The sequence below is a fragment of the Thunnus albacares genome, chromosome 4 (genome assembly GCF_914725855.1).
Source record: "Thunnus albacares chromosome 4, fThuAlb1.1, whole genome shotgun sequence".
Lineage (NCBI taxonomy): Eukaryota > Metazoa > Chordata > Actinopteri > Scombriformes > Scombridae > Thunnus > Thunnus albacares.
This window is the reverse complement of record NC_058109.1, coordinates 25,997,766-26,023,856: the sequence shown is the minus strand read 5'-3', so window position 1 is coordinate 26,023,856 and position 26,091 is coordinate 25,997,766. Positions and strand designations below refer to the sequence as shown.

Genomic DNA, 26,091 nt, shown 5'->3' with positions numbered 1-26,091 from the left:
GGATTATTTCAGGGCAGAGACAAAAAACAAAACCAAGGGCGCACCCCTGGTCTTAGAGGTGCAGGCACCAGAGACACAGGAGCTGTGAACAGACAGGGCAGCATAGACGAAACACTGGTTGAAGGCACAGAAGATATCTGTCACAAGTGTCTTTTGTTGTGTGGAAATGTTATGGAGTCATAGCATCTTTCAAATGATCCTGATGGTAAATTTTTGTTTGTAGAGTAGGTATTTATGGCACAATTTCTGCTATTTCCATGGTGCATGGAAGATGAAGATCTTAAAGGCCCTAAAAATCAGTTTTCAAATCTAAATTATTTCCATATAACATTAAATATTCATTGCTAAATGTGCAACAATCAAAGTTTAAGTTTAAGTTAGGTATCATTTAATATGAGTTTAACCCTCAAAAACTAATCCTATCTGCGTCATCAGGACTGTGTGGTGTAGTGTTATCAGAACTGATAAACAGTGCTGGCAGCAAATGCCAACAACGGTCGACACAATTTGTTTTAAATGATACATTCGATTCCTGATTGGTGCACAGAAATGTTTCAAACCAGTGAAAGGGCTCAGACAAAAACACAAATACAGAAATCTGTAGGATATTTGTGAAATAACTGTTTGAACTTCAACAGCCATTGCTTTAGTAAGAAGCTGATTGAGAAAGAATGTTTTCAGGGTCTTGTGGACCACAAGCCTAAAAACACTGGTTTCACAATAAAGTTCTTCCTTATACTTTTTTAAAGTTTTTTGTTTGAAGAAAAATAACTAGTGTATGTCATGCTGCAACACAGCTTTTTTATGTTACAAGTAACAGAAAATCAGAAATGTTAAATGCCACTGCTTAGTATGGTAAAAAAAAAAAAAAAAAGAAAAGAAACCACAGTCAAATGCTTTAGAATAATTTATTAGGATTTTAAAATTGAAATTATCAGAAAAAAAACAAGGAAAAAAGAAAAGCATTGCTGTAAAGCTTGGCGGGGGACATCCCAAATCTTTAACTTTAACCGAGCTCATGTAGAGCTACAAGCTCCATTCAAAGCATTGGCCCTTTTCCTTACATCAACACAACAAAAGACATCATTAAAATCAATATACAAGGGGAGCAAGATCTCAAAACAGAAAAATATAGTTTCTTTTTTTTTTTCTGAAAATAAGCCGCAGAATTATCCACACGTCGTCTGCTATTACCAATAATAGTACTATTTTCATTTGTAAGGTAAAAAATAACTTATTGCTTTATTGTAAGTTAAAAAGTTACAGTGTTGGTGTCCAGCAGTAGTTTTATGTCATGTCCCAGATGGTCTGACAGAGGAACTACTGGCTGGATCAGGAAGTCCTCTGCTTCAAGTGTCTCGCTGTGCTGAACGTCAAACAGGCTGCAGCAAGAAGGCTGAACAAACAGGCTACTTGTTTTTGCACTTGTTGAATTTGTTCAAGCTTTTTGACTTTTCCTGCCAGCCAGTGTTGTCTGCACTGAGGTCCTGTATCAGAACCGACTGGGAGCAGACCCTGTTCCATTTCTGGTTCCCTGCCCAAACCCCCCTCTGTTCACCACTACAGAGCAGCAACTGTATATAAACAATAACATGTCGGATCCAGAGAAGCACAAATTCATTCAAACTAAATATGAAATGGGAGGGAGGCAGGGGAGAAGAGCAGATGAGCCAAAATGGAACAGGGCGATCTTTTCAGTACCAAAAAAAAAAAAAAAAAAGGCAATCGAAATGCTCCTTCGTTTGCCAAAAAGTAGTTCCATTTTACACCTTGATGTATGCGCACAAACACTCACTCACACACACTCAGACGCAATCACATGCACCTTCAATAGTGATCAGAGGACAGAACATGGTCGTGATGTTTTCTACAATTGCTTCTCTGAGAATGTCCTTCATTTTTTTTTCACGGCGGAGAACACCGCATAAAAAGAATTTTTAAAAAAGAAAACAATAAACAAAAAACATTAAGAAGTGAATTGCGCAAAAAAATATATATAATATTTTCAAAAAAGAGGAAGTCAAGTCAACCCCCGACCCCGTGAACCCCTGATCTCTCCTGTTTAAGGTTGTAATTCTTCCTTAGTCCACCATCTTAATCTTAAGTAGTTTTCATGTGAAGATACAAGAAATGTGGTTCATCGTGGTGTTAAAATGAAAAAGTCATAGTTGCTTTTTCAAGAAGCAAAGCGAACAAAGTGATGACTTTTCAAACAAAAACTGTTATTTTAACCAAACGAATATGCCAGACAAACTCCTGGAAGTTTATTTCTCAACAGCTATCGTCGACAGCGCCGCACTGAACCAGCGCTGGAGCGGACTGGCCAACAACGTACACATAAACCATACGTGTACTAATAAAAGAAGTGAGATGACCACACATAGCAGTAGATGACATCCAGTCAGATCGCTGTTAACCCTTTCCAAACCAACCAATGACATGCCAGCCGGTTCAGTAATCCCACCCCCAACCCCAACGTCTATGTACAATATCTTACAGGAAGACATAAAAACATTGCTTTAAAACCAATTACAGAATAAAATACCTCACAGATTATCATTATTATGTCAATATTAATAACAATATTACAAAGGTTTGTTTTTAAAGACTACCAAAATATACATTTTTGTTGTTGTTGTTGTTGTTTCATGTTTCCGTGACGCTTAAAAAAGGGACTTGCTGTTGGATTTGTTCTTCCTTTGTTAAAAATGCCTCTCGGACAAAGACCCATCTTATTTTTCTCCCTCTGTTCACATCGGTAACAGCTTTCAAGGATTTCACGATGAAACAACGTATCACATTGAAATAAAATAATAATAATAAAAAAAAACTAAAAATAAGTCCTCTGTGCCTTTGTCAAAGATGACAAATTTTTCCTCAGAGATTTTTTTGTTTTTTTGTTTTTTGTTTTTTTGCAGTTTTCTTTTCTCAGCTTCAAAAAAAAAATAACGGATATCAGGGGGAGAGGGGTCTAATTATTAGGCTATATGAGGACAAAAGAGGAGAGAGACGGGGAAGTTATGTTGAAGTGAGATTAGTACAGCAAAACAGAGTTCAGGTTTTAAAAAGATATTCAGTCGGTGGGTGGAGCCACAGGGAGCCAAGAGAGCTTGGTAGAGCCTGTGGCCCTGCCAATCAGGTTGTGCCATCAGTGGGCAGCCAGCATTTTGATTGGCTCATCAGCAGAGGAGAAGCCCTCCCATCTTCTTTGACCTGAGTCTTCTCAGTGGTAGCCGTTAGTGAACGCAGTAGCAATCAGAGGACCCTGAGGACACAAAGACTAGAATGAACACATGTGCTATTAGCTTTGTGAATAAATACGTGCAGTCATGCATGTATTAAAATGTGTGTGTGTGTGTGTGTGTGTGTGGGAGTCGACAAGGGGGTGAGAGACCTACCCCTAGACCGTGGCCGAACCCTGTGCTGGGGGCGGGGCTAGCGGCACTGATGTAGCTGCTGACTCCTGAGTCCTGATTGGCTGCAGCATACAAGTCAGCCATTGGTCCGGGGCTGCTGGTGCCCAGGAAACCAGCTGTGCGTGAAGGGGTGGAGCCTACCAGACAGAGGAGACAAGTCAAGCTTAAACACTAGAGGGCTTTACACACACATGTCTAAAAATACACTTTTATTTGTCAAAGCAGGCCATTGTAGACACACTTTACCTAAGGCAAGAATACAAGTATATGCATATGCACAAGTAGGCTACACACATTCTCTGTCTCAGCATGTCTTACATACACAAACACACACACGTACCTCTAACTACTGCTGCTGCTGCGGCTGCTGCCATTGGTCCATATGCAGTCAGGGGAATGGCTGAGGGTAACAAACAGACTAAATTATTGCACTTGTCATTGTGGATAGCTCTAGTATCAAATCATGAGTAACAATCCACAGCTCCACATCTGTTGAACTGACATCTGCTCAAACATCTGTCCTCTGATTTACATACATCTGATGGAAACCCAACTACCCCAATTAAATATCAGAACAACTGATTTTTGTCTCTTTAAATGTGAAGCAAAATAATACTGTTGCAAAAAAACAAGGAGGATGACGTCTCCATTTAAAGATGCAAGTACAACTCGGAGCCTCTAGATGGCAGTGTGAAGACAGAGCTGCAGTAGCTGTTTGTTGATAAGGATCCACGGCCAGAAAGCTTATTGTTAGTTAAAAGATCATTTATAAAGTCACAGGATCACACACCTTTCTAAGGATGCAATTTCACAACAGCTGAAAACAAAACAACTGACTGGATTAATGGCAGAAAACAACAAAGCTTTTTCCTATCTGACAGTCAAGACAGAGCAGCACAGCACAACAGCAGCACCGTGCAGCACTGAGTTATTCAGATCATCAGGGGAAAAGCCAGAAATATACACAAATCTATTATATTGTAATGTATTCCCTTGCATGCTGCTCAGAGTAATCTCAGTCAGCAGCTCCTCTGGCAGCAGCACAGCATCTCTCCCTCACCTCTAGCGCCGTGCGCACACAGGCAGGAGTCTGTTACTATGGTTACGGGGACGCTCTGTGTCTATGTCACTCTGAAACTTTCTCGCAATTCCCAATAATAGGTTTTTAGGTTAGTTGTGAGGCAATTTCATTCATTCAAATTGTTTGTACTTTGTTGTAGTTGTTAGACTGAAGATGCCTTGTGAGTATTGAGAATAGCAACCCTCACGTTTAACATTGTTTGACCAGGTTTAATTATACAAATCATATTGTGGTATGTTGTAAGACTATTTCATTTATACAAATTGTTTGTCCTTGTTTGACCTTGAAGATGGTCTAGTAGCCTGCAACCTACTGACATTTTAGGCTACATGTTTTTATAAATATAATTTTAAATATGAAATACCCATTCTTCTGAAAATCACTTCCTGTTCTGATCCACCCAATTATAAACTGTTCTTGATGTATTCTTGGTTTTCATAGCACCCTCAATCTAACTAATCTAGACTAGAGCAGGTGGCTGTTTCTTGACTTAATCCAAAAGATTAGGTGGTGTAGAAATGCAGGAAATTTGTTTTAAATTACAATTTTTTTTCTTGGGGGGGACCTCAGACCCCCCCTATCATTTATGTATTTTTCCAAGTTTGTTCCCTCATTTCAAAATATGACCAGGCACCCATGGTGAGGAGCAAAGATCTTTCTTATTCTGTGTTTTGAAGAAAAATATGTAATATCTGAAGTGTATATCAAAAATGCTACCCAATAAACACAAATTAGCAGAAAAAATTTTTATGAAAAAGGTTTTGATTCTTAAGGCCAGAGAGGTCGAGTAGACCACAAATAATGCTAATTTTATTATGAACAAAAACAAGTACTTACCCCCCCATGTTACATGTAACTTAAATGAATAGAACACGCTTATTCACTTTCTTACAGAGAGTTAGATGAGAAGATTGATTCCTGTCTCATACCTGTTTGCTTCATAAGAAATTACAGCCAGCAGCTGGTGAGCTTAGATTAGCATATGTGCCGTATGTGCCAGTAATTGCCCGTAAAACCTGAATGTGTCATGTTTGCTCATTGGTTTTTGTACAAAACAAGATATTTACAATTAGTAAGCTTTAGAAGTGATGGTAGGCCTGTTTTATTACATTTGGACAGAGCCAGGCTAGCTGTTTCTCCCTGTTTCCACTCTTTGTGCTAAGCTAAGCTAACTAGCTGATGGCAGTAGCTTCATGTTTAGAGTACAGACATGAGAGTGACATCAATCTTCTCACCTAAATCTTGACAAGAAATCAAATTGTATTTCCCAAAATGTCAAACTATTACTCTAATAAGCCTACAATTAAACTAAATACAATATTAAATGTAAAAGAGGAGCATAAAAGGACCATGAACATGCAGCCTTAGACCTGTGAAGCCAAACTGATCCGTGATCAGCGTAGCTTTTGTTCTACAGTGCATCTGTGAAGGTTCTCAGTCAGTTTTTCTGCTGTAAAATAGCTTTTTTTTCCTCATAGGGGCCTGTGGAGGAGTGAGGAACCACTGACCTGCCAGCTCAGGGGGGTGGGATGATGTCAGGAGGGGGGTCCTCTCTAAATGGAATTCTAGAAACAGAGAAGGTCAAGAGAGAGCGCTTTGTAAATACAGTCACCATCCACCGGCCAGACTACAAAGCCACACACACATACAGACATTTAGCCACAGCAGGGCGCTGATATGGACGCACAAGCACAGAAAGTAAAGTTTGAGGAGTAAATATCTATTGTAGGGACAGGCAGGAAGGCGGGAGCAGAGGAAAAGGAGGGGCGATACAGCCGAGCGAAAGAAGGTTACGTAAGTAGATCAAATAAACAGAGAAGAATATAAGAAGAAAACAAGCAAATAATACAAACAAAAGGAAAAAAACATCAACCAATGAGATTTGAGACATGTAGAGATATTTTGCAGGAGGAAAGAGGGTTATAAAAGGACATAAAGTAACAATTTAAAAATCACACTCTTAAATTTACAAGCAGCCAGAGACTCTGCTGGAGGTAAGTTTGTATTAAGTGTGTGTGTGTGTGTGTGTGTGTGTGTGTGTAGAGAGAGAGAGAGAGAGATCCACATGGCCTTTGTAGTTCCAACACATTTCATGACCTCAGTGCTCACAGCTGAATCAACTTCATGTCTCAGCCTGTATCCTTTAGCCTTTCTTCTCTCCTTGTTGAAGCTGTACAAAGTGACATTAGGTGTTAGATGTTAACAGACCTACCTGGGAACTGGTAGGTGTAACCAGGAGCAATACCAGAGTAACTGCGGCTGGTGTAGGTAGTAGTCTGGAAACCTGGGTAGCCTGTCAGGAAAAACATAAACATTCATCAACGCAATTGATTTGGCTGCAAAAAAGATATAAGGACGATCTATGCAACATATCTTCTACTAGTCAACATATGAATCATGAATGAATACATAGACATCAAAATCATCACCACAGACCAGTTTGATCAGTTAGTGTTTTGTACAGCTACCTCTTTAGCATACACTGTGTAGAGCAGTAGCAGAAAATCAGTTTTCGCCTGAAGAAAATTAAACTAGCAGTAATATTTTATTGTTTTTCATCATAAAGCTTTTATAGCCATTGATCTAGCCAGGATTAGTTTTGGAACTACCTCAAAGTCAATCTGATTATTGCCAAAAGCTAATACAAAATCGTCAAATAATAATGTATACAGTGTGGCATACTGGCAATTTAGCTGTAAAGGCTCAAATTTTCTTTAGTTGCTGTAAAGTTTGTATACAAGTGATGCTCTGGAGGAAAGTGTCAACATGTGGACCATTTTAGTCTGATCCCTTCACATATGTGGTGACTAATGATGTAATAGTCAAGGTAGTTCACCATAGTTTCCTGTGGTGAGAGTCAGGGTCACCAAAAGTTGAATTATGGACTAATCAGTCCCGATTAGTGTGATCCACACCCACACAGCCAGCCATCACTGAGACTATTATGAGAGCCACAGGACACATTATTATGATGTAAATCTCCAGTAGATGGCGCCAAAGTACCACAAATGACACACATAGCTCTCAGTTTGTTTTCTCAATGAGAATTTTACTCTAGTGTGTGGAGATGTATCGCCCCTCAGTCTGTGACCTCTAAATTTCAGATACATCATACGTGTATTTTTACTCACAGCAGATAAATGTGAATAATATAAAAGAAATTAGGATGCAAATTTTAGTTCAAGTCAAGTTCTTCAACATTTCATGGGTGAAGGCAAAGAATATCACAAGAGCTACATCTGGTGCAGACAAAGATTTATCACAAATGAAAAGGTGGAAGTGTTCATGTGTGTTCAGCAAGTTACTTTCCAGAAGAAAATTGGTATTATTATTTAGCCACGTTAAAATGGCCATCAAACCTTTCTGATGCCGTATGTAAGCAGGACTATATTTGAATTCCAATAATTTGGAAAATGCAAAAAATGCTCATGTTTCAACTGTAACTAAATAATACGTGTAAATATACTTTTCATTTATATGGTTAAATAAATGATTAATTGTGACTTTAAATATATATTAAATACTGATAAAGCTGCCCTTTAAATGTCAGTGTTTACATTGTGTTAGGAAACTTTAGCTTCTCTTCTGCTCTCCACCACAACTCCCTATAACCTTCAAGGAGACTTATGTATGATTGACTTGTTTGCTTTTGTTATGTACATATATATACATTGTACTATATATATTGTACTGTATAGTACGGTACAGTATATGTGCTTTCTGAATCTTACCTAGCATGCCAATGCCCAGCATGAAGGCATCCATCCCATAGGGCATCACTCTGGAACGGCCTCTGGCTGAGCCTGTTGGCATCATCACTTCCTTGGGTTGTGCTTTCTTACACTCAACCTAAAACGTAGGAAATAAAAATAAAGCTATACAACATAATTCATAAACTAATTTCACAACACAATGCAATTCAAGCCCAAATCTTTATACAGTAGTTTGAGTAGTATGACATAAACTGAATATTTACTCTTAAAATTAATATGTTCTCAAATCAAAACCTCCAACATGTTGAACTGTGTTTCAGCTCACATGCGTACCATTTTGTTGTTGATCTCATGGAAGTGGATCTCGCACACTTTCTCCACCACGTCTTCATTCTCAAATGTAACAAAGCCAAAGCCTGGAAGACACACAAACATTATTCCAACACTTGAATGTGTAGCGGAGACGGCAGTTCTCAGCAATTAGTCTGATACAAAATGTTGTAAAAACCCAGAATTTTATTTCGGAAGACTTCTCTACGATGTGAAATACAAGTAGAATATTTTTACAGACCACCTTCAATATCCCAGGAACTTAAAAAAACTCTACAGGTCTAAATGCGAGCAGATATAATAAGACTGGGAAATCAGATTGATTAAATAGACAAGAGGAATAGACAAGTGACTGCAGTCCAAGTTCCAACCTCTTCCTCAGCCTTCTTCACCAGTCATTTCTAACACAAGTGGCTACCGTCATGAGACAAACCTTGCATGGCTCGCCTGTCAATCAGCTGTTGGCAATATGGAGGAGCCGGGATGGGTGTGGTTCAGTTCATCAAAAATGGACCCCAGATTAACCGTCTTCTACCACACCCAAATTTTTTCAACCACGCTCAATTACCTTCCTTCCTTTCCTTCCCCACCACCTTCTCCCTTCTTTCTTCACTTGTCTCGTTAAGTTACATCCTCCCCTATAACCAATCTGACCTGGTATCGTGACCCTCAGCGGGCGCTGCACTTCTGACTCGCCGAGAAAGGACAGAGATAAATGAAACAAGGGGAGGCGAGAGTGGAGGAAAGACAAAAGAATGTGATTGGAGAAAAAAAATCATCTATTTTTTTCATGGAGGTTCACCTCTCTGCACGCAAGTGACTCTATCACGCTGTTTCTCCTTTCTGTTATGAGGACGTGTTTCTAGATGTCCCATTTAGTGTGTCAATACAAATTAACATAATGTGAGTGTGTCTGTGTGTGTGTGTGTAACTTGCTATACGTACCTCTGTGTCTGTTGGTTGTTTTGTCAAACATAAGCATGGCATCATCAACCTGTGAGAACAAAGCGAAGAATAGATGAGCTTCGAAATATTAACACACACACACACACACACACACAGACACACAGACACACACACATCATTACACAGCATGGGGTGCAATTGTCCCTCTTTAGCATTGGAGTAAGAGGGGGAAACAGATGGAGAGGGTGGAGGGGAGAGAGGGAGGGGTGACAGGTGACAAAGGAGAAAAGAAAAAGGAAGAATGAGGGGCAGAGAAAGGAAGAGAGCGATGGGCAAGTGAGGGGGGGGGGGGGGGGGGTGGAGGGGGTGCTGTACAAAAATAAAATGAAATACAATCTATCAATGTGAAAAAGAGTGAATGTTCCCTGTTCATGAGGCACTGGAGGAAATTCTTTCCCATTCTCTGCTGTATCTCTCTGTCTTTCTCTTGAGTTCTCACAAACTCTGTCCTGCTCTCTCTCTCTCCTTCTTTTTTTTCCCCCTTTCATTCGTTCAACCCTTGCTGTCTTTCTTTCCCTCTCCACAAAGTTTACTATTCCCATGGAGACCTTGTAAAGAATTTCAATTAGAAGAACTTGCCCCCACCACCACCACCACCCCCCACCACCCCCGACCCAACTCATTTCAATGAATAGAATGGAGAGAAAGGAGGAAAAGAGAGGGAGAGAAAGTATGTGACAGAAAAGGAGAAACAGTGACGACTAATGGGGTGATAATTTTAAAGTTTTGATGGAGGATAAAAAATGTGTCAGTGAGCATTTCAGATCAGAGAGAGAGAAAGAGAGAACAAAGTGAACTAGGGGCTTTGTCAAAATGCTCACCTTTTATTCTCCTTCTCCCTCCACTTTCCCTTTTTGCACTCACTCCACTGCCCTATTCATATTCCTCCTCCTCCTCCTCCTCCTCCTCCTCCTCCTCCACCTCCTCCCCCCTCTTCACCCTCTTTCCTCCCTCCCTCCCTCCCTCTCTCACTTGTCCTTCACTGGCAGGAAAAGTTAGCAGCTTCTGCTCAAGCTCTGGCAGCATGAAGAGACAGACAGGGAAGCCAAGGCTGGGATCGCTTGTGGAAATAACTCTGGTCGTTAAGTGACAACCGAGAAAGAAAGAAAAAAAAAAAAAGCCTTGCGACAACATCCCAAAAAATCTGCAACACAGCTCTTCTACATCACAGTCACGTGGAGACACATGTGGAGTATGACTACAAGGCTATTTTCATTAGGCAGCGGCACTGAAACTCAAACCAGTGTAACATGAGTGGCAGAGGCCTCTGGATGACCAGGCCAATTCGATTTCTAACCTTTACCTCAGATGAAAAACACACCCGCCACTTCAAGTCCGATTGAGAGGTCTGTGTTCGTGTGTGTGTGCTTACAAAAGTGAAACAGTGCATTTTCATTCCTAAATGTGGCCATGATGGAAATGCAGAGGATCAAGGTTGCTTCTACAACCTCCCTGACCCTTTTAGCTCTCATCCCTCTCAACATATAGCACCCACACACAGTGAGAGAGAGAGGGAGAGAGAGCACCCCCTCCTCTCTCTGTCCTTCATTCAGTTTTTATTCTCCCCCCCCCCCTCCCTCCCCTCCTCTCCCCTCATGCCTTCCACCCTTCCGGTCTTCCAAACTCAATGACACAGCAGAGAGCCAGGGAACAGGACAGTAAGTAGACAGCTGCAAGCCAACATGTTATCATAAGAGTAGAGTTACATGCACAGCTAGCCCCCCCTGTTAGCATTAGCATTTATTCTGGAAGGATGACCGGATGGTAAGCGCTGCCAGCCCTGAGGAGACCTTGTAGCTGAAATTTTTGAGCACATGTAGCCCCGTGCTAAATATGCTCAGTATAATTGTCTTCAATGAGAACACAATGGTGTGCCGACTTGCAAAGGATTCTGTCACGTGTGCGGGCTTATGCTGTGGTCGCACACCAGCCCCTTGCCCTTGCCAAAACCAATAAGAAGACGATCTCCGATGTCCACTGCCCAGGGTGCTGTAAGACAATCTGATTGGATAGCTGTGGGGGTCTGAGATTGGCTTAGCGGTGGCTCAGTCGCTAACTACTCAGCATGCATGCGGGGAGTGAAGAAAAGTTAAGGTCATATTCTCATGAAGTTCTGACATTCTCAGATGTACCGAGATGAGGGTCAGCTGTGATCCTGAGCAGCTTCAGGGTGCAGAATTAAAAATATCTTTTTTTTGTGTGTCAAGTGTGCTGCTATTTGTCTGAAGAACAAGTGTTTGCTGACAAGTCCATTATGCTTTTTTTTTTTCTTTACAAGATTATGAAAGGTGGCATTCACATTTTTCCCTGCTGTCTCCTCACATCTCCCTCTTTCATTCTCTCTCTCTCTCTCTCTGGCCATCTCTCTAAACAGGCCAGCAGACAAAGTGTTCAGTCAAGCCTCCTAATCGCCAGCTCATATGGGTGAGTGGAGTCCCAACTTTTCCCGTCTGCCCTGTCCATGCTGCATTTTTCATCTTATCCACTCCTTCCTCTGCTTACCGCTCCAGCCTATTCTGTCATTTTATTTTAGGAGAGTTTGAAAAAAAGGGGGGGTTTTAATGGTTTTTCATATTATGGTACTTTCAGGAATGCAGAGAGGCAGGATAAAAGGCATGAAAACAGGGATTTCCTTTGGGATTAAACATAATTGACTGTACAGTATGACCGAAATGCCTGAAATGCTAATTATCAAATTACCCAACTGCATGCCTGATTTCCAGTTTAAAACACATTTCTCACATCAAACAGCCTCTACAGTTCTTCAGCCTCGGCAAAAAAAGGAAGGAGGGTGTTCTTAACTCTGCACCAGGTTGAGTGGGATTACAAGACCTTCACCTCAGGATTCTGACTCATTTCTCAGACAAACATGGCGGCTGCAGTCTTACAGGCCTGGGGACATTAAGCAACGGGGGCTCAGATTTGTTCAGTTAGGAAACCACACACAAACACACATGCCTCGGTTTGGTCCACGACACCTGACGTCTCAACTGAGCAGACCAGTCTGATGAAGTTTGCGTAGGTGTACTTTCAGAAGTGCACTTCAAAAAAACAAACTTCAGCGCGTATCAAAGAGGTGCAGAAAATGCATAGTGCATTCTGTGTTTTCTTTCTGAGGCGGTGCCACAGTATGAAAATAAACAGGACACTGAGTCCTACTCCATCCCAACCTGCACCTTGTAACCAGGCTCAGATAATAAACAAGAAATACCTCCCGCTCAGCAGGAATGCACTGTGGGATTGGCGCTATCCATGATACAGCTTTGGTCTCACGTGTCCAAACAGTCCAAATATTCCCTCATCCTGCGGAGGGAGTGCTGTCTTAGATATGAGTGTCTGTAATCACCAGGGAGAACTGATTCGGCACACAGCTGCAAACAGCCATTTAAAAAAGAAAAAAAAAAAAAACAGAGTCAGGAAGCGTGACACGTGTCACAACATCCACCTTACAACGAGTTAAAATGTTGTGATGGCCACACTTGTAATCCAGATCGACCAGGATGAACCGGCACAGAATTAGAAGACTTCATTGCAATTTAAACCGGCACCCAAAATATGGTAATACCCCCAAACATGAGTCAAAGGCCAACTGAGAGAAAACAATGCCCGACACGAGGCAGAAGGAGGTTTGTGCTGTTAATTTCTTCCAACCCATTAGGCCTACATCATGAGGTGATGTTCATTTTTAGACTCTGTCCTGCGTGTGAGTCTCACTGTCTGTATCTGTACAAATGTATGCAAGCTCGCCTCTGTTTGCGATGTCACACTTTTATATGCACACACACCCTTCTTTCCATTAATGCAAATACACATTCACACTTCGCACACATTTTTTTTTTTTTTAAAAGGAAACACACACACACACACACAAAAACACTGGATTACAGCGGGACAATGGGCAAAAGCAGGTCACCACGGCAACAAGCTGAGAGGGACTGGAGCAGGGTGTTTGTGTGGGATGGGAGGGGAGTCTGAGGTACTGATTTTGGGTAAGGTGGGGTTGGAGAAGGGTGGGGGGATGGGGGGGGGGGGGGGTGTTACAGGAGCAGCTGTTGCATTTGATTAGTTAATAATGAAGAGCCTGAACTCTCCTCAAACACACTCCCCAAACCCACTAAAGTGTAGTTAGCTAAAAAGTAACCCAACATTTTACGCATGAAGGATACTTTGGTGCATTTATGGCCCATCAGATTGGTGTTTTTCCCCCTTTCATAGTCACTTTTCTTCCTCACTGTCTCAACATTCCTCCTTTTCTCTGCCCTTCAACCCTTCCGAGTTCCCCTCCCTCTCGCTCTATGGGGGGTTGCTTCTTCCCTTTCAGTCCCCCGCCATCTCCCTCTTCTCGTCCCCTCCTCTGGCTGCTTTTTTTTTTTTCTCCCTCCCTCTCCCCGGCCACTCATCTGTCTCCACAGCATGTGTTTGCTTTTCACCAAATTTCATTCAAAGGAGCTGAGCAGTTTGAATGTTGAAGCCAAAAACAAATCAGAAAAAAAGAGCAAAACTGCTAACAAGAGATAAACTAACAAACAACTTCATACTGTAGCTGGCAGAGCAGAACCATCACTGACCACACAGCTTTTGTCTTTCTTTTCCATCACTCCTCACTTTCACTTTCAACATCTGCCTTTTTTTCCTCACAGTTTCTCTGAAATTAGGCTCTCTTTGCACCTTTTGTCTTGCTATACTCAAATGAAAAGGGAAAAGGGATTAAAACACTCTGTAATTTATAAATTTAAAAAGAAAAGGTTAAAGATGGATAGGGCCAACAGATGAATATAATCTATCAAAGGTGAACAGTCCATTTAGAGAATCTAAAAGACAGGAGCTCCTCATGGCTACAAATAGATACCAGACTTGTCTCTGTGTGTAGTTTACCTTTCCAAACTGGTCGAAGTATTGCTTCACATCTTCGATGGTGGTATTGACTGACAGTCCGCCAACAAAGATCTTCTTTGTCCTGGTCACCAGCTAGCAACAGAGGAGAGGAAGAAGCATCGTTTACCACTAATCACATTAGGCAGGGGGTAGATGGTGGTGATAAAGAGACTTTGTGTTTGTTGGTGTTTATCTAATCGCAGAGGTTTCTGAAAGCTCTTCTGAGCATTCAACCTAATTCAGTTGAGTTTAAGGTCTGCAACATTTAGGGCACAGAGGTGTGCATGTGTGTACAGGTGAGTACTGTCTGTGAGAATGCGTTCAAGTGTGTGCCAGGATACAAAGTGTGCATGCGTGTGCGTGCGTGTGTGTAAGAAGTTGGCTACTGATGGTCAGGGGGTTGGTGGGGTCAGGGTACAGGGTCAGGGTGTCAGGATGGACAAGTGGATTGCCGCTCCTCTTTGGTCACGTGCCCGACTCTAATCCCAGCCAACCAGGTCTGAGTGATTAGGGGTGACACATGACATCATCACTACTCTTCCTCGGTGTTAACCCCTTCAGGGTGCACTCACCTTGGGCTGGGCCCGGCGTGGAAAAGCCACCTTTGGGTCGATCTGTGGGGGAGACATGAGTTGAGACACGAGTTAAGATAAGCGTTTACAAACTGGTAAAAGTAGAGAAAAAACATCTCAAGCGTTCCTAATGTGAATGTGATCGTGTAGGTCGGCACCACTGTATTACAGATATTAACATAATTCTGTTAGGAGGATGCAACTGTGAATTTAACCGTTGTGTTTTGTTGACGTCTTTACTTCCTCATTGTTTGGCGTCCCACAGATCCCATTTCTGTGTGTGTAAAAATAACAATAGTAATTGCAAAACAATTTTTTTTCTTCTTTTCTTCCAACCTTATTGAAACCCAATATGTACAAAGTACTTATATATCATATGGGCTATACATAAATATAATTTAGTTTGCCAAAAGGCCATTCACAAACATAGAAATGTACAGTATGTTAACCTACATAGTGAAGTCTATCTCCCTTTGTCAGGGAAAATGCTGCAGAAAAAGTACAGTTGACTAGAGCAGCAACGATTAGTCGATTAATCAATTAGTCAATCGAAAGAAAATTAATCTGCAACTATTTTGATAATCGAATAAACAATTAAGTTATTTTTTAAGCAAAAATGCCAAACATTTGCTGGTTCTAGCTTCTCAAATGTGAAGATTTGCTTCTTTTCTCAGTTTTATATAATTATAAATTGAATATCTTTGGGTTATAGATTGTCTGTCAGATGAAACAAGGCATTTGAAGACGTCACGGCGGGCTGTGGGAAATTACAACAGGCATTTTTCATTATCTGACATTTTATAGACTAAATGATTGATTGAGAAAATAATCATCAGATTAATCAACAATAAAATAATTGTTAGTTGCAGCCCTACTGTAAACCACTCACAGGTGTAGAGCATGTGAAAATCTGGTGTATTTAACCATGTTTTACAGTTGGGGTCTAGGAGATCTCAACCAGAAGTGATAAATAATTTTCTGTAGCAAACATCTGAAACATGTCAGCAATTCATGTTTATAAGAAATTCTTATAAAATTAGGAAAAGTCATTAAGTATAAAGAACATCAAGTATGTTTTTGAACTGTTACTGTGAAGAGGGTCCAGGGTTTCTTGGAATCCCAAATGAATATTAAGGTTAAAAAAAAGAAAATGAAATGTCATGTCTCTTCTGAGACTGCAAGGTAGACCTCCTCTTAACCAGAGCACCCATCGCTCGAATGCATCTGCCCTGCTCAAGTTCCTTTGAGCAAAAACACCAACTCTCTACTACTCCAGATATGTTTTTCAGTATGTGACCCTGCTTTAGTTGAGTGAATTTCCCTCCAGGGATCAATGAATTATCACACTGTTAACTAACCAGAATGAGTTAAAACACTGAGCCTCTAAGTCTGAACCCATCTGAAGGCCAAAACGTCCAGAAATAGAACGTATGCTAATCAGTGAGTATGTATAGTAGACCCTTGTTGATGCAAGCCCCCAAAAGTCCAAACACACCACCCAAACAAACAGGCGCTGGGAACAAAACACACAGAAAGACGTGAATACGTACAGTCTCTGAATTGCGTGAATTATTTTTACTTGTGTGTCGAGACACAACTAGATGCATCTTAACCACAAACTAGACAGGGCGGTCTGGAATCCAAAATGAGTGTGTAATATTCTGAATACATTTCCGATGGATATATATTTTTTAAATCTCACAAATCCAGGCAACCTCCATTTTGGATTAGCCAGATTTGACTGTATCCATATTTCTCCCCAGTGGAATGTCTCAGCAGTGGTCAAGGTTACAGATAAAATTAGAAGCAAATGAGTTTTGAATGAGCTGGCCTTTAATAATGCTAAATATGCAAAGCCTGGCCTGGCATTTTAAATTTGTGTGGAATCTCGTGTTACTCTCACTCAAGCCAACAAGAGAGATGATTTTAGGTCACAGGACCTTGTAGTGTATTATGGTCTTAGAGTTCCATCTTTGTTCTAATAATTGGATGTGTGAAGAAAAACCCCTTGTGTCTCACACAGCCGCTATCAGAGGTATTGAATTGATATTGGCAACTAAAAGCAGCCTATCAAACCGCCAGAAATAAGTACTTATAATGAGAACAATGCACACAATACAAGGGAGGGCTTTCATTCAATATTCAAACAATCCTTTCATCTCTTCCTTCCGATAATTCCCTGTTTCTGATGACAAATCTACAGACAAAAATATCCTTCGAGGACCTTTAAGTGCCTAAGATTTACCACTGTTTCGAGAGCACAGCGCTGTGTAACTAAGATGCAGCTGCAGCGTCCTTGGGAGAGATTGCAGAAGGCCTTTGCACCTTGAAGTGGGACAAAAACGAAAAGAGTCATGTCACCTCCAGCTGGTCTGAACACAAAGACAAAGGTGACAAGGACACGCAAAGCCACCGTCGGCTCACTGCAACAGCAGTGCAACAACAGAACGCACTCACAAACAATGACAACACAGCATTCCTCGCAGGGTCTGTGCTTAGTGGGCCAAATTTCACATTATAGATGTCATGCTGTATGATTACCAACACAAGGGATGTATGTACCAACTATATGATCTTGCTGTTATGATTTAACAGAAAGGATGAGAAAAAAAACCACAAATAAATAACAATACAGATATCTATTTCTATATGCTACAAGTCTCCACTGTTACTGTACCCCTAAAATGAAATGTTTTAATACTATAAATGTATTTTATGGTCAAAATATACAATATGCAAACACACAAGGCAGTGACCTCTAAAGCACAACGCTGAGACAGAATCACACTGGAAGCCTGGAAAGCAGGCAGTAATATACTTAGTCATCATTAAATACTGTGTTGTGCTATGTATGTATTTTTATCATAATAAAACTTCTTGATTACAAAACAGTCATATTGGTGTAAACTGCTCGGGAAATACAGGCAACATGGCCGGCCTGTTTTCCGACCTGAAACTGCTGAGAGGTAAGAGCCTCTCCTGTTCAGGTCAGCCCACCTGCCTTCAAGTGTTTTTACAAGACTACAGGACAGGAGCTGCCCCCAGGCAATTATGTAGCACAGACAGATATTAAAAAGAAAAATACCACAGTGTAAATAGCACAGAAAAACCTTATGGTTGACAAATTTATATTTTTTCATGGGATATTTAATCATTTACTTCACGTGTTGACAAAACACCAATATTTCATAGCTTTTAATTGATCAGGAGCTCTTAGAAATAGCCTAAGATACAGAAGGTTACCAACTAGACTAGGTTAGGCCTAATGCAATATCTGTAGTAGTGCTACTACGGCTACAGTCATGCCATGCTGTTAAAAAATCATTCCACTTCAGCGAAATAACAGAATATATCTAACATGTAATTTCTACATCTGGCTGTACTCAAGAGGAAGGCTGTAATAAATGAAAACTAAAGCATCTATCAGACTGGTGGATTAGCCTCGAGGAAGACAGATAGGCCACAAAGCAAAAGTAAAATGACTTAGCCAGGTCACTGTTTGCAACACTCAGAAATAGCTCTTCGAGAGGCTTGACATTGGAGAAGTGGCTCGACAATGTAGCGGTCTCAATCAGGCCGGTTGAAATGTAGCTAATCGTGAATAATGTTAACAAACCTTTCAAGGAAGAAAAAAGGTTTTCTTCCTAAACTGACAGAGTTATGACTGAGTGTTCATGAAATGGTCTGACTAACATCCTGCTTCATGACATCCAACCTCCGCTCAATCTAAGTAGCATAGTGACGGCAGAGCCTAGAATATGATTTTAGTGGTTTAGCTTTTTAAGACTAGACTAATCTACGACCAATAGTCACCTCACGTGGCCCAGCGCGTCCACCAGTGTAACAAACTGGAAAACAAAAATAAAAAATTCAACGTCAAGTCAATACACAAAATGTTGCGTGCAACAACAACAACAAAAAAAAAACAGCTTCCACCCTGTACCCTAATAGATAGAAAGATAAATAGAGAGCAGGAGAGAGGGAAGGAGTGAAAAAGAAAAAGCACAGGGAGAAAGAGGAGGCATTCATTTGGAAAACAGGAGTCAGCCCATGAGAAAGTGGGCCTGTCCAGTGTAGCGGTGCAGCGGGGCCGTCCCAGCAGGCAGCCCCTCTGATTTCATTAATTAACAGGACAAAGAGTACAAAACAGATGGGCCCGTAGAGGAACTGGGGCTCCCGTGCTACCCCCACAGGCACACATACATACACTCACAAGCACCCACATAATGTAGCACAAACATAAACACCAACACATGTATACAAAGTCACACACATGTAATTTAATAGGCGAGAATACACACACACACACACATATATATTAATACACCTCCTCAACTACTGACGACAACTGTATTTCCGTACACATACTTTACAACCATGCTCACTGTATCACAGTTACATATAGAAACATCCGAGCTCGGACACACCAGTCAACCTGCCAAGACATTCTTGTAACAAAATGGCCAACGCACATATTGATAGGAGGCACCGCAGGCTGCCCCATTATAGCAATATAATCAATATAAGCTAAACAAAAAGCTATGAACACGAGAGGAGATAAAAGGAGTTGGCATGTCAATGCATGCACAGCGAGAGAGAGAGACTTGGTTTGGGCTCAGGCCAGCAGGGTCATTCTGCACAGCTGAACAATGGCACAGTAATTAGTTAACGAAGCTCACTAATGAGGACCCCCCCCACACACAACCCCAACCCTACCCCTACCCCTGTAACCCTGCTATAGAGAGCCTCGCCTCTCCAGGCCGGGTGTGTGTGGTAGTAGTGGTGGTGTGGGTCCCAAAGAGCGCCCTGGATCCACCTTCAGAGCAGGTCCAGGCTTTATCCCTTGGATCTAAGGCCGCGTATGGACCTCGGAAGCCCAATCCAGTTTGTTTCCTTCAATCCGATTAGTTGCTTTTCAGATCTATACTAATTACAGCACAGAAGCTGGGCCTCCCTTTCTCTCTCGCTCTCTCTCTTCACTTCCACCTTCTCCATCCCCCTCTCCAGTCTTGTCCACGTCAGCATTAACAGCTAATCTCCAGTCAGGAGCTAGGAGCTAGCGCTAGCACCTCAACTCCCCACTAACCAGGTGTTAGACCAGTAGCAGGCTGTGGTGCCAGTGGTCCACAGAGGCTGGCACTAACATATGTTGTTACAGTGCATGGCTATAGATGAAAGCAGCTATATTAGCACCATGCAGACTATTACCTTCACAAACAGACATTCGTGCCAAAAGTAGCAATTACCACCTACTGTACCACACTCTGAAAAGGGCATTCCTGTTTACTTGGTGTAAAAAGTCTAAAAAGCAAACAAAAGATCATTTGATTACTACATACTTCATGTTCCTTATTTTTCACCATTCCCTTCTCTAAAAGATATTTTCATTCTAAGTAATATTTCAGCATTCTCTTCATTTTGCATTGGGCCTTTAAAATATAAAAAATGCTAAATTACAACACATATAGTGGGTAAGACAAGTACGGTCCACTGCGCTATGAAGATGGCTAAAGAGTGTTTATTTATCTGAACTAAAAAGTGCACAATAATCCATCATATATTTGCCTGAATTAGTCAAGCAAAGAAATCTGTAAATCCAAATCACATATCACACAAATGACCATTTTTCTCATCTGAAAACTCTTGCAAGTCCACATTTAATAATAACACGCCGGAATCCAAAATAATTCGGGCCTAATCCAAGCGTATAAGAAGTGGCAGCGTTTCACAGAGTATCTGATCTCGCCTTTTCTCTTTTCCGTAACTGGTTCCAGTGAAGTATTTCTCCGAGAAAACAAATACCAGTTGTGCCCTTCTTCTGTGTCCAGAGAAATACAACGGCACACTACTGCCCTCAGGCCATACTCTGCCCCGGCAGGAAATCTAACCTCCAACCAAAACAACAACTTCAACAGACCTCACTCTAAAAACAATACATAACCTCTCATTTGTTGTATTTTCATTGTTTAGGTACACAGGTATTGACAGTAGTTAAAACCAGTACTTGGCCTGTGTCTTTCCTTTTCTAAGGTTGAATAAGACCAGACTGGATGGAACAGGACTGTAAATGTTTAATAACACATGTAACCAGTTTTAACCACAGTGCTATGGACCTTGCACCAGTTAATGTGGTTCACTTCTCACCCTATGTGTCCTTACACAGCACCCTGTTGCACTGTTACATCTCTTTCATTCAAATTCCTCGTCTTTCTCCTTCCGGCTTTGTGCTTTGTAGCGTCTCACACACACCAAAGGCCCGGCTTAAAAATGAAAAAAAAAAAAAAATCAGAGCATCGAATATTCTTCCTCATTCCAGGGAGGAATGTCTTTCTCACATCTCATGCTGATCAAACAATAGTTATCCTTCTCTAACTGTGGAAGGAGAGAGGGGGATGTCCAGGAGTCAGGCAGACACACAATGTGTACAGAAAATATAGAAATTAATATAAAGAGAGAAAATCATTTTTAAAAGGACAGGTGTGAAGAAAAAGCTACGTAAGTTTTTTTTAAAATACTCTTTTCTGATCCACAGTTGACCTAAAGCTGCTTTGAACAACAAAATTAACTCTTTTAAGGTTTTATTCATAAATACTTAGAACGTAACTACTACCTTATACAATGGTTGAGGCAAAGAACGAGTTGTTTTGTTTTGCATTCTGTTATTTTGGATCAGTTATATTTTATATAGCGTTATACTATACACAATAAAAAACCCAGCCTAAAGTCATTATCGACTTTAACTATACAGCAAATCTGAGATTTGCAAACGAATGAAAACAAAAATCTGGCCTCCTATTTCCAAAATGGAACGACAAAATGGCAACCATACCCTCGCTCAAAACGCGTGGTTGGATAAATGCTACTACAAACATGCTTCCTCCGCAGACTGCTGCCACAACAACCTGAGATCCTAAAGCTGCATTTGGGCCGTTAACATTATTATTGTTTAGCCTTACGCCGTATTTCGGTTTATAATAGGGCAACGCCTAACCCCACCAGTGGCCTGCCAAGTGGAGCTTCCAAAAGCCTCCCCCTCCAAACCAAGTGTTCACATCACACATACACACACACACACACACACACACTTGGTCTAGCTTTCAAGGACTCAAGCAGCATCTAGTTTTAAGAGGTAATATGACTCATGAAGTAACACTTTACAGTTGCTTAGAAGTTATTTCCAAGCTAACTGAAAAATTTGACACAGATTACCAGCAGCAACACTTTTTTTGTAATCACTCACGACAGAGTAAAGCTCCAACTTTTCAATTCAAACTTTCTAAATATTAATCATCTCACCAAAAAACACACAGATAATATCTCAATTTTGCGTACACATAAACTAAATATAAAGGTCTGACCTGACAAGCATTACTGTATGTGTGTTAGGGCTCTGCTACCCAACCGAGCAGAGTGTCTTAAGTTAATGCAAAATAGCCAAGAAGTTGTTATGGAGACATAAATCCCATCAGGCTGTGCAGTTCCTGCACTGTCTCCTGTGGCTGGCGTCACCCCCAGCAACAGGCTTGCTCCAACAACTAACCAACTCTACCTTTCTCCACCCCTGGGCTCTGCTGCCTTTCTGTGCCACCGATTTTCACTCTCAAATGATCCTATTGTGTGTGTGTGTGTGTGTGTGTGTGTGTGTGTGTGTGTGTGTGTGTGTGTGGTTAGGGAAGGCCACAAGCTGACGAAAGAAAGACACACCCAGTCCCCATTCCTACAACAAATCTACATGACCAAGACAGCAATATTCACACCTTCATAGATATTTAAATCTGAGTCAGCAGCTCTGTGACACCACATCTACAAACCACAGGGATTTACGTACTTTTCATGACAAGGCGCCTTCTATAAGTATCCAGCATTTAGCTAAACACAAGCATATTATGTGTTCTTATCTCTATTTGGTAAACGATTTGTCCCATTCACCCACATTTGAATTTTCATGTGTCAGAAGTGTAGGAGGGGAAATTACAGAGAAACCCCTGATCAGAGTAGACGTTCAAACACAAATCTCAACAAACCTCAGTGTCTACATCAATATTTAAATTTAGACTCATGTGGACCTCACAGAGCTTCCCCTGACATCAGTTTGGGAACCAACTGTTTCCTTTCCACAAACTTTTTTTTTAATCTCTCTCTCTGAGAATCGACAGAGTTGCCACTAGAAAACTGTGCTGTTATATATGAAAAAAACAACTTGTGAGCTCTCTGCATAAACCCTGTGAGGGTTTTGCAGGGGCTCCTACCCCATTCAGGTCCCCAGGTAACCATGGCAATGAAGACCAAGAAAGAACGCTTTCATGTTGGCGCCCTGAACCGGGATTTGGAGGGGGAAATGAGCAGAGAGAGAGAGAGAGAGAGAGGGAGAGAGAGAGAAGGAGGAGGAGGAGGCTGCTCCAAAACGCACTCCTCAACTTTACAAGCCATACGGTGGGAGGCAAAATGCACCGAAGGGGGAAAAAAACATACTACACAAAATCCTAATTGGAAAAGTTACCCAAGACAACTTTACTGGCACCATCCAACTCTTCAAAAAGGGCAAAACTCACCGTTTTGGAATCCAACTCGTGTCTGTTTTGCGCCAAAACCTTTTCCACACCAGCTTGCTCTGCGTATGTTACAAACCCGAACCCCCTGCAAAAGATTAAAAAAAAATAGCAGCAATTCAAGTCACAAAATCAAAATGCAAACTCACGGCGGCTTAACAGTGTCATGGAAAGGCGTGGAATCGCATGGGGGCATCCAGTGATAGGACGGGGAAGCGCACACGCCTCCTTCTTACCTCGACCTCTTGGTAACGGGATCCCGCATCACCATACACTCCTTCACCTCGCCAAATTTGCAGAAGTACTCCTTCAATCCCTCTGCAGAGACAGCGGGGGAATATTATTAAACAGCTACATCCAGGGATGCTATTTTGACTTGCTCTAACAGGCCCTGGTGAGGTGATGGGCTGGCAGTGGCTGAAGAGAGACAATGGGGTCGGGACGGACCACGTTGTGTTTGTGTCCCTCCAGCCCTCAGAGATAGTAGCCTATGGCTATCTGGCCATTCAGCATAATAGCCCATTAGGCCCTGCAGACCACAAACAAAGCTACACTTGGTGACGATTGCTGTTTTGACACAGCAGCAGCAGCAGCAGGATAATAACACAGGCCATCGCAACAGGAATAAACTGTATTCATACACCAGCCTGCGCTCATGGGTCTTAAAATAAATGAATGGATTCAGCGGAGTGTAGCTGAGAGCAACAATAAGGAAAACAACCCACGAGCGTGGGCATCAATATGGTCTGAACTTCTGGTTTTGGCGATGAATAATCGACCGCTTTTACTAGAAATGCCCTTCCACTGTTATTAGTGTAATAAGTGCACAAGAAAAGACAGACAAGTCGTTGTATGTGCACGCATTTCCAGTGTTAATCTCCCTGCGTCTCGGCAAATCTAAATCCTAAGAGCTGATCCTTATTGAATAGGAGGCTTTGATTTAACTATTTGCAGTGTTTCTCCTTAACTTCGGGAAGCCTCTCATGCAATATGGGTGCTATAATGTAGCCACGTAAAGAGGAAAACAGGAGGCTTTCATTCAGACTTATTAAAGTAGCGTGCGGGACAGCTCACCTTGTGTTGTCTGCCAACTCAGACCCCCGATGAACATTTTGCTGAATGAGAGAAATACAAGCTGTAAGTCACACAGAATAACACGCGTCTTTTCGAGCACAACACATGCATTATGGAGGGGGAAAACCGGAGCTATTATGTATAATATAGCATCAATAAAGTAAGAAGAAAGCATCGGCCATGTTGCGAAGTCACCAATCGGCCAGTCGGGCCGTTATAATCCCCTAGAGGAGGAGGAAAAAAAGGAGAGGATTTTCCAGATGATGGAGGAGAAGTTGCAATGTGGCCTTTTGGAGGAAAACCGAGATAAATAAACAAACAAGAGGGGAAAAACAAGCGGGGAGCAGCGGTGCGTCTGTGTCTCCTCCACTGAGTGGATCCATCCCACACACACGCGCACACACACACATACACACATACATGCAGAGAGAGCGAGACACACACACACACACACACACACATACACACACACACACACAGCGTGCTTGTCTTTTGTCTCGGCGCGGCTCTGCTCCCGCACTGAACTCAACTAAAGTCCAAGGTGAACTCAAACCGGGCCGAGAGGCGAGCAAAAGGCAGGCGGGCAGGCTGAGGCTGTTACCAGGGGTCGTGGGGGGAGTTGTCCGTGCTGGAGGACAGGCTGCTCTGGCTCCCTTCCGTATCCATTCTGCTCTCCGCTGGTATATTCCCGCACTGTGAGGCGAGGAGAGGCAGTGAAGCTCCACTGCTGCTGCTGCTCCAGACTCAGGGGCGGGCAGCCGAGGGGAGGGGAGGAGAGGAGAGGGGAGGGGAGAGGGGAGGGGGGGCAGGGGAGGTGGGGGTGGGGTGGTTAGAGGGAGGAGGGGTGAGCGAGGAAACACACACACACACACACACAGGCATGCATGCACGCTCAGAGAGAGACTCCGCCTCTACCTCGTTTTCCCGTAGCCTACCCCAGCCTCGGACCTCCCTCCCTCCCTCCTGCACGTTGCCTGCCTTTATTCATGCTGCCAGTGGCGCTCTCTCTGTAGTGTTTCCCCGCCGTTCATGTCATTGGTTGATCACAACAGCATGGCCCATTAAAAGCGTTTTTGAATGTTGAGATCTACAGCAGCTTTTCTCAATACAATACTGTAGCGTTATAATGAAAAAAAGGCAGATCAAAACATAAAACATATTAGAAGATAATCTATAGGGTATCATACATGGCTAGCATTCACAGGCATCTGTACAACATAGGTTTTTAAGGAGGCTATTGAAAAATACCATGAAATGACGTCTTCCTGCGGTGCAAGGTCAAGCTTTGGGTGAAATGAGGCTTCTGTAATGTGGATATTTTCTTCCAACCTATTTAGCCAATACACAAGATCACTGTAAATAAAAACATCTAATTGGATATGAGGTCATTCTTATAATTTTAGATTGTATGGAGGTCAGTAAGATCCAGTTTTCTGAAAGAGGTCACAGAAATGAATGTTATGTTACATTATGTGTCCCATATGATATTGCAATACTGATGTTAAACGTGATGTA

At 41.9% G+C, this 26,091-nt stretch overlaps 1 protein-coding gene across 1 annotated transcript; it reads right to left on the bottom strand.

Moving 5' to 3' along the window:
* Positions 1–891: 891 nt before the first annotated feature.
* LOC122981003 (RNA-binding protein Musashi homolog 1-like) lies at positions 892–25,333 on the bottom strand. Its single transcript, XM_044349479.1, has 14 exons — positions 25,178–25,333; positions 24,577–24,617; positions 23,739–23,820; positions 23,506–23,590; positions 14,954–14,995; positions 14,382–14,474; positions 9,486–9,534; positions 8,544–8,626; positions 8,229–8,346; positions 6,710–6,790; positions 6,006–6,062; positions 3,757–3,816; positions 3,399–3,553; positions 892–3,265 (listed from the first exon to the last, which is right to left on the bottom strand). Exons 1-14 carry the CDS (start codon positions 25,240–25,242, stop codon positions 3,224–3,226), a joined length of 1,053 nt encoding a protein of 350 aa, XP_044205414.1. The 5' UTR covers positions 25,243–25,333; the 3' UTR covers positions 892–3,223.
* Positions 25,334–26,091: the final 758 nt, after the last annotated feature.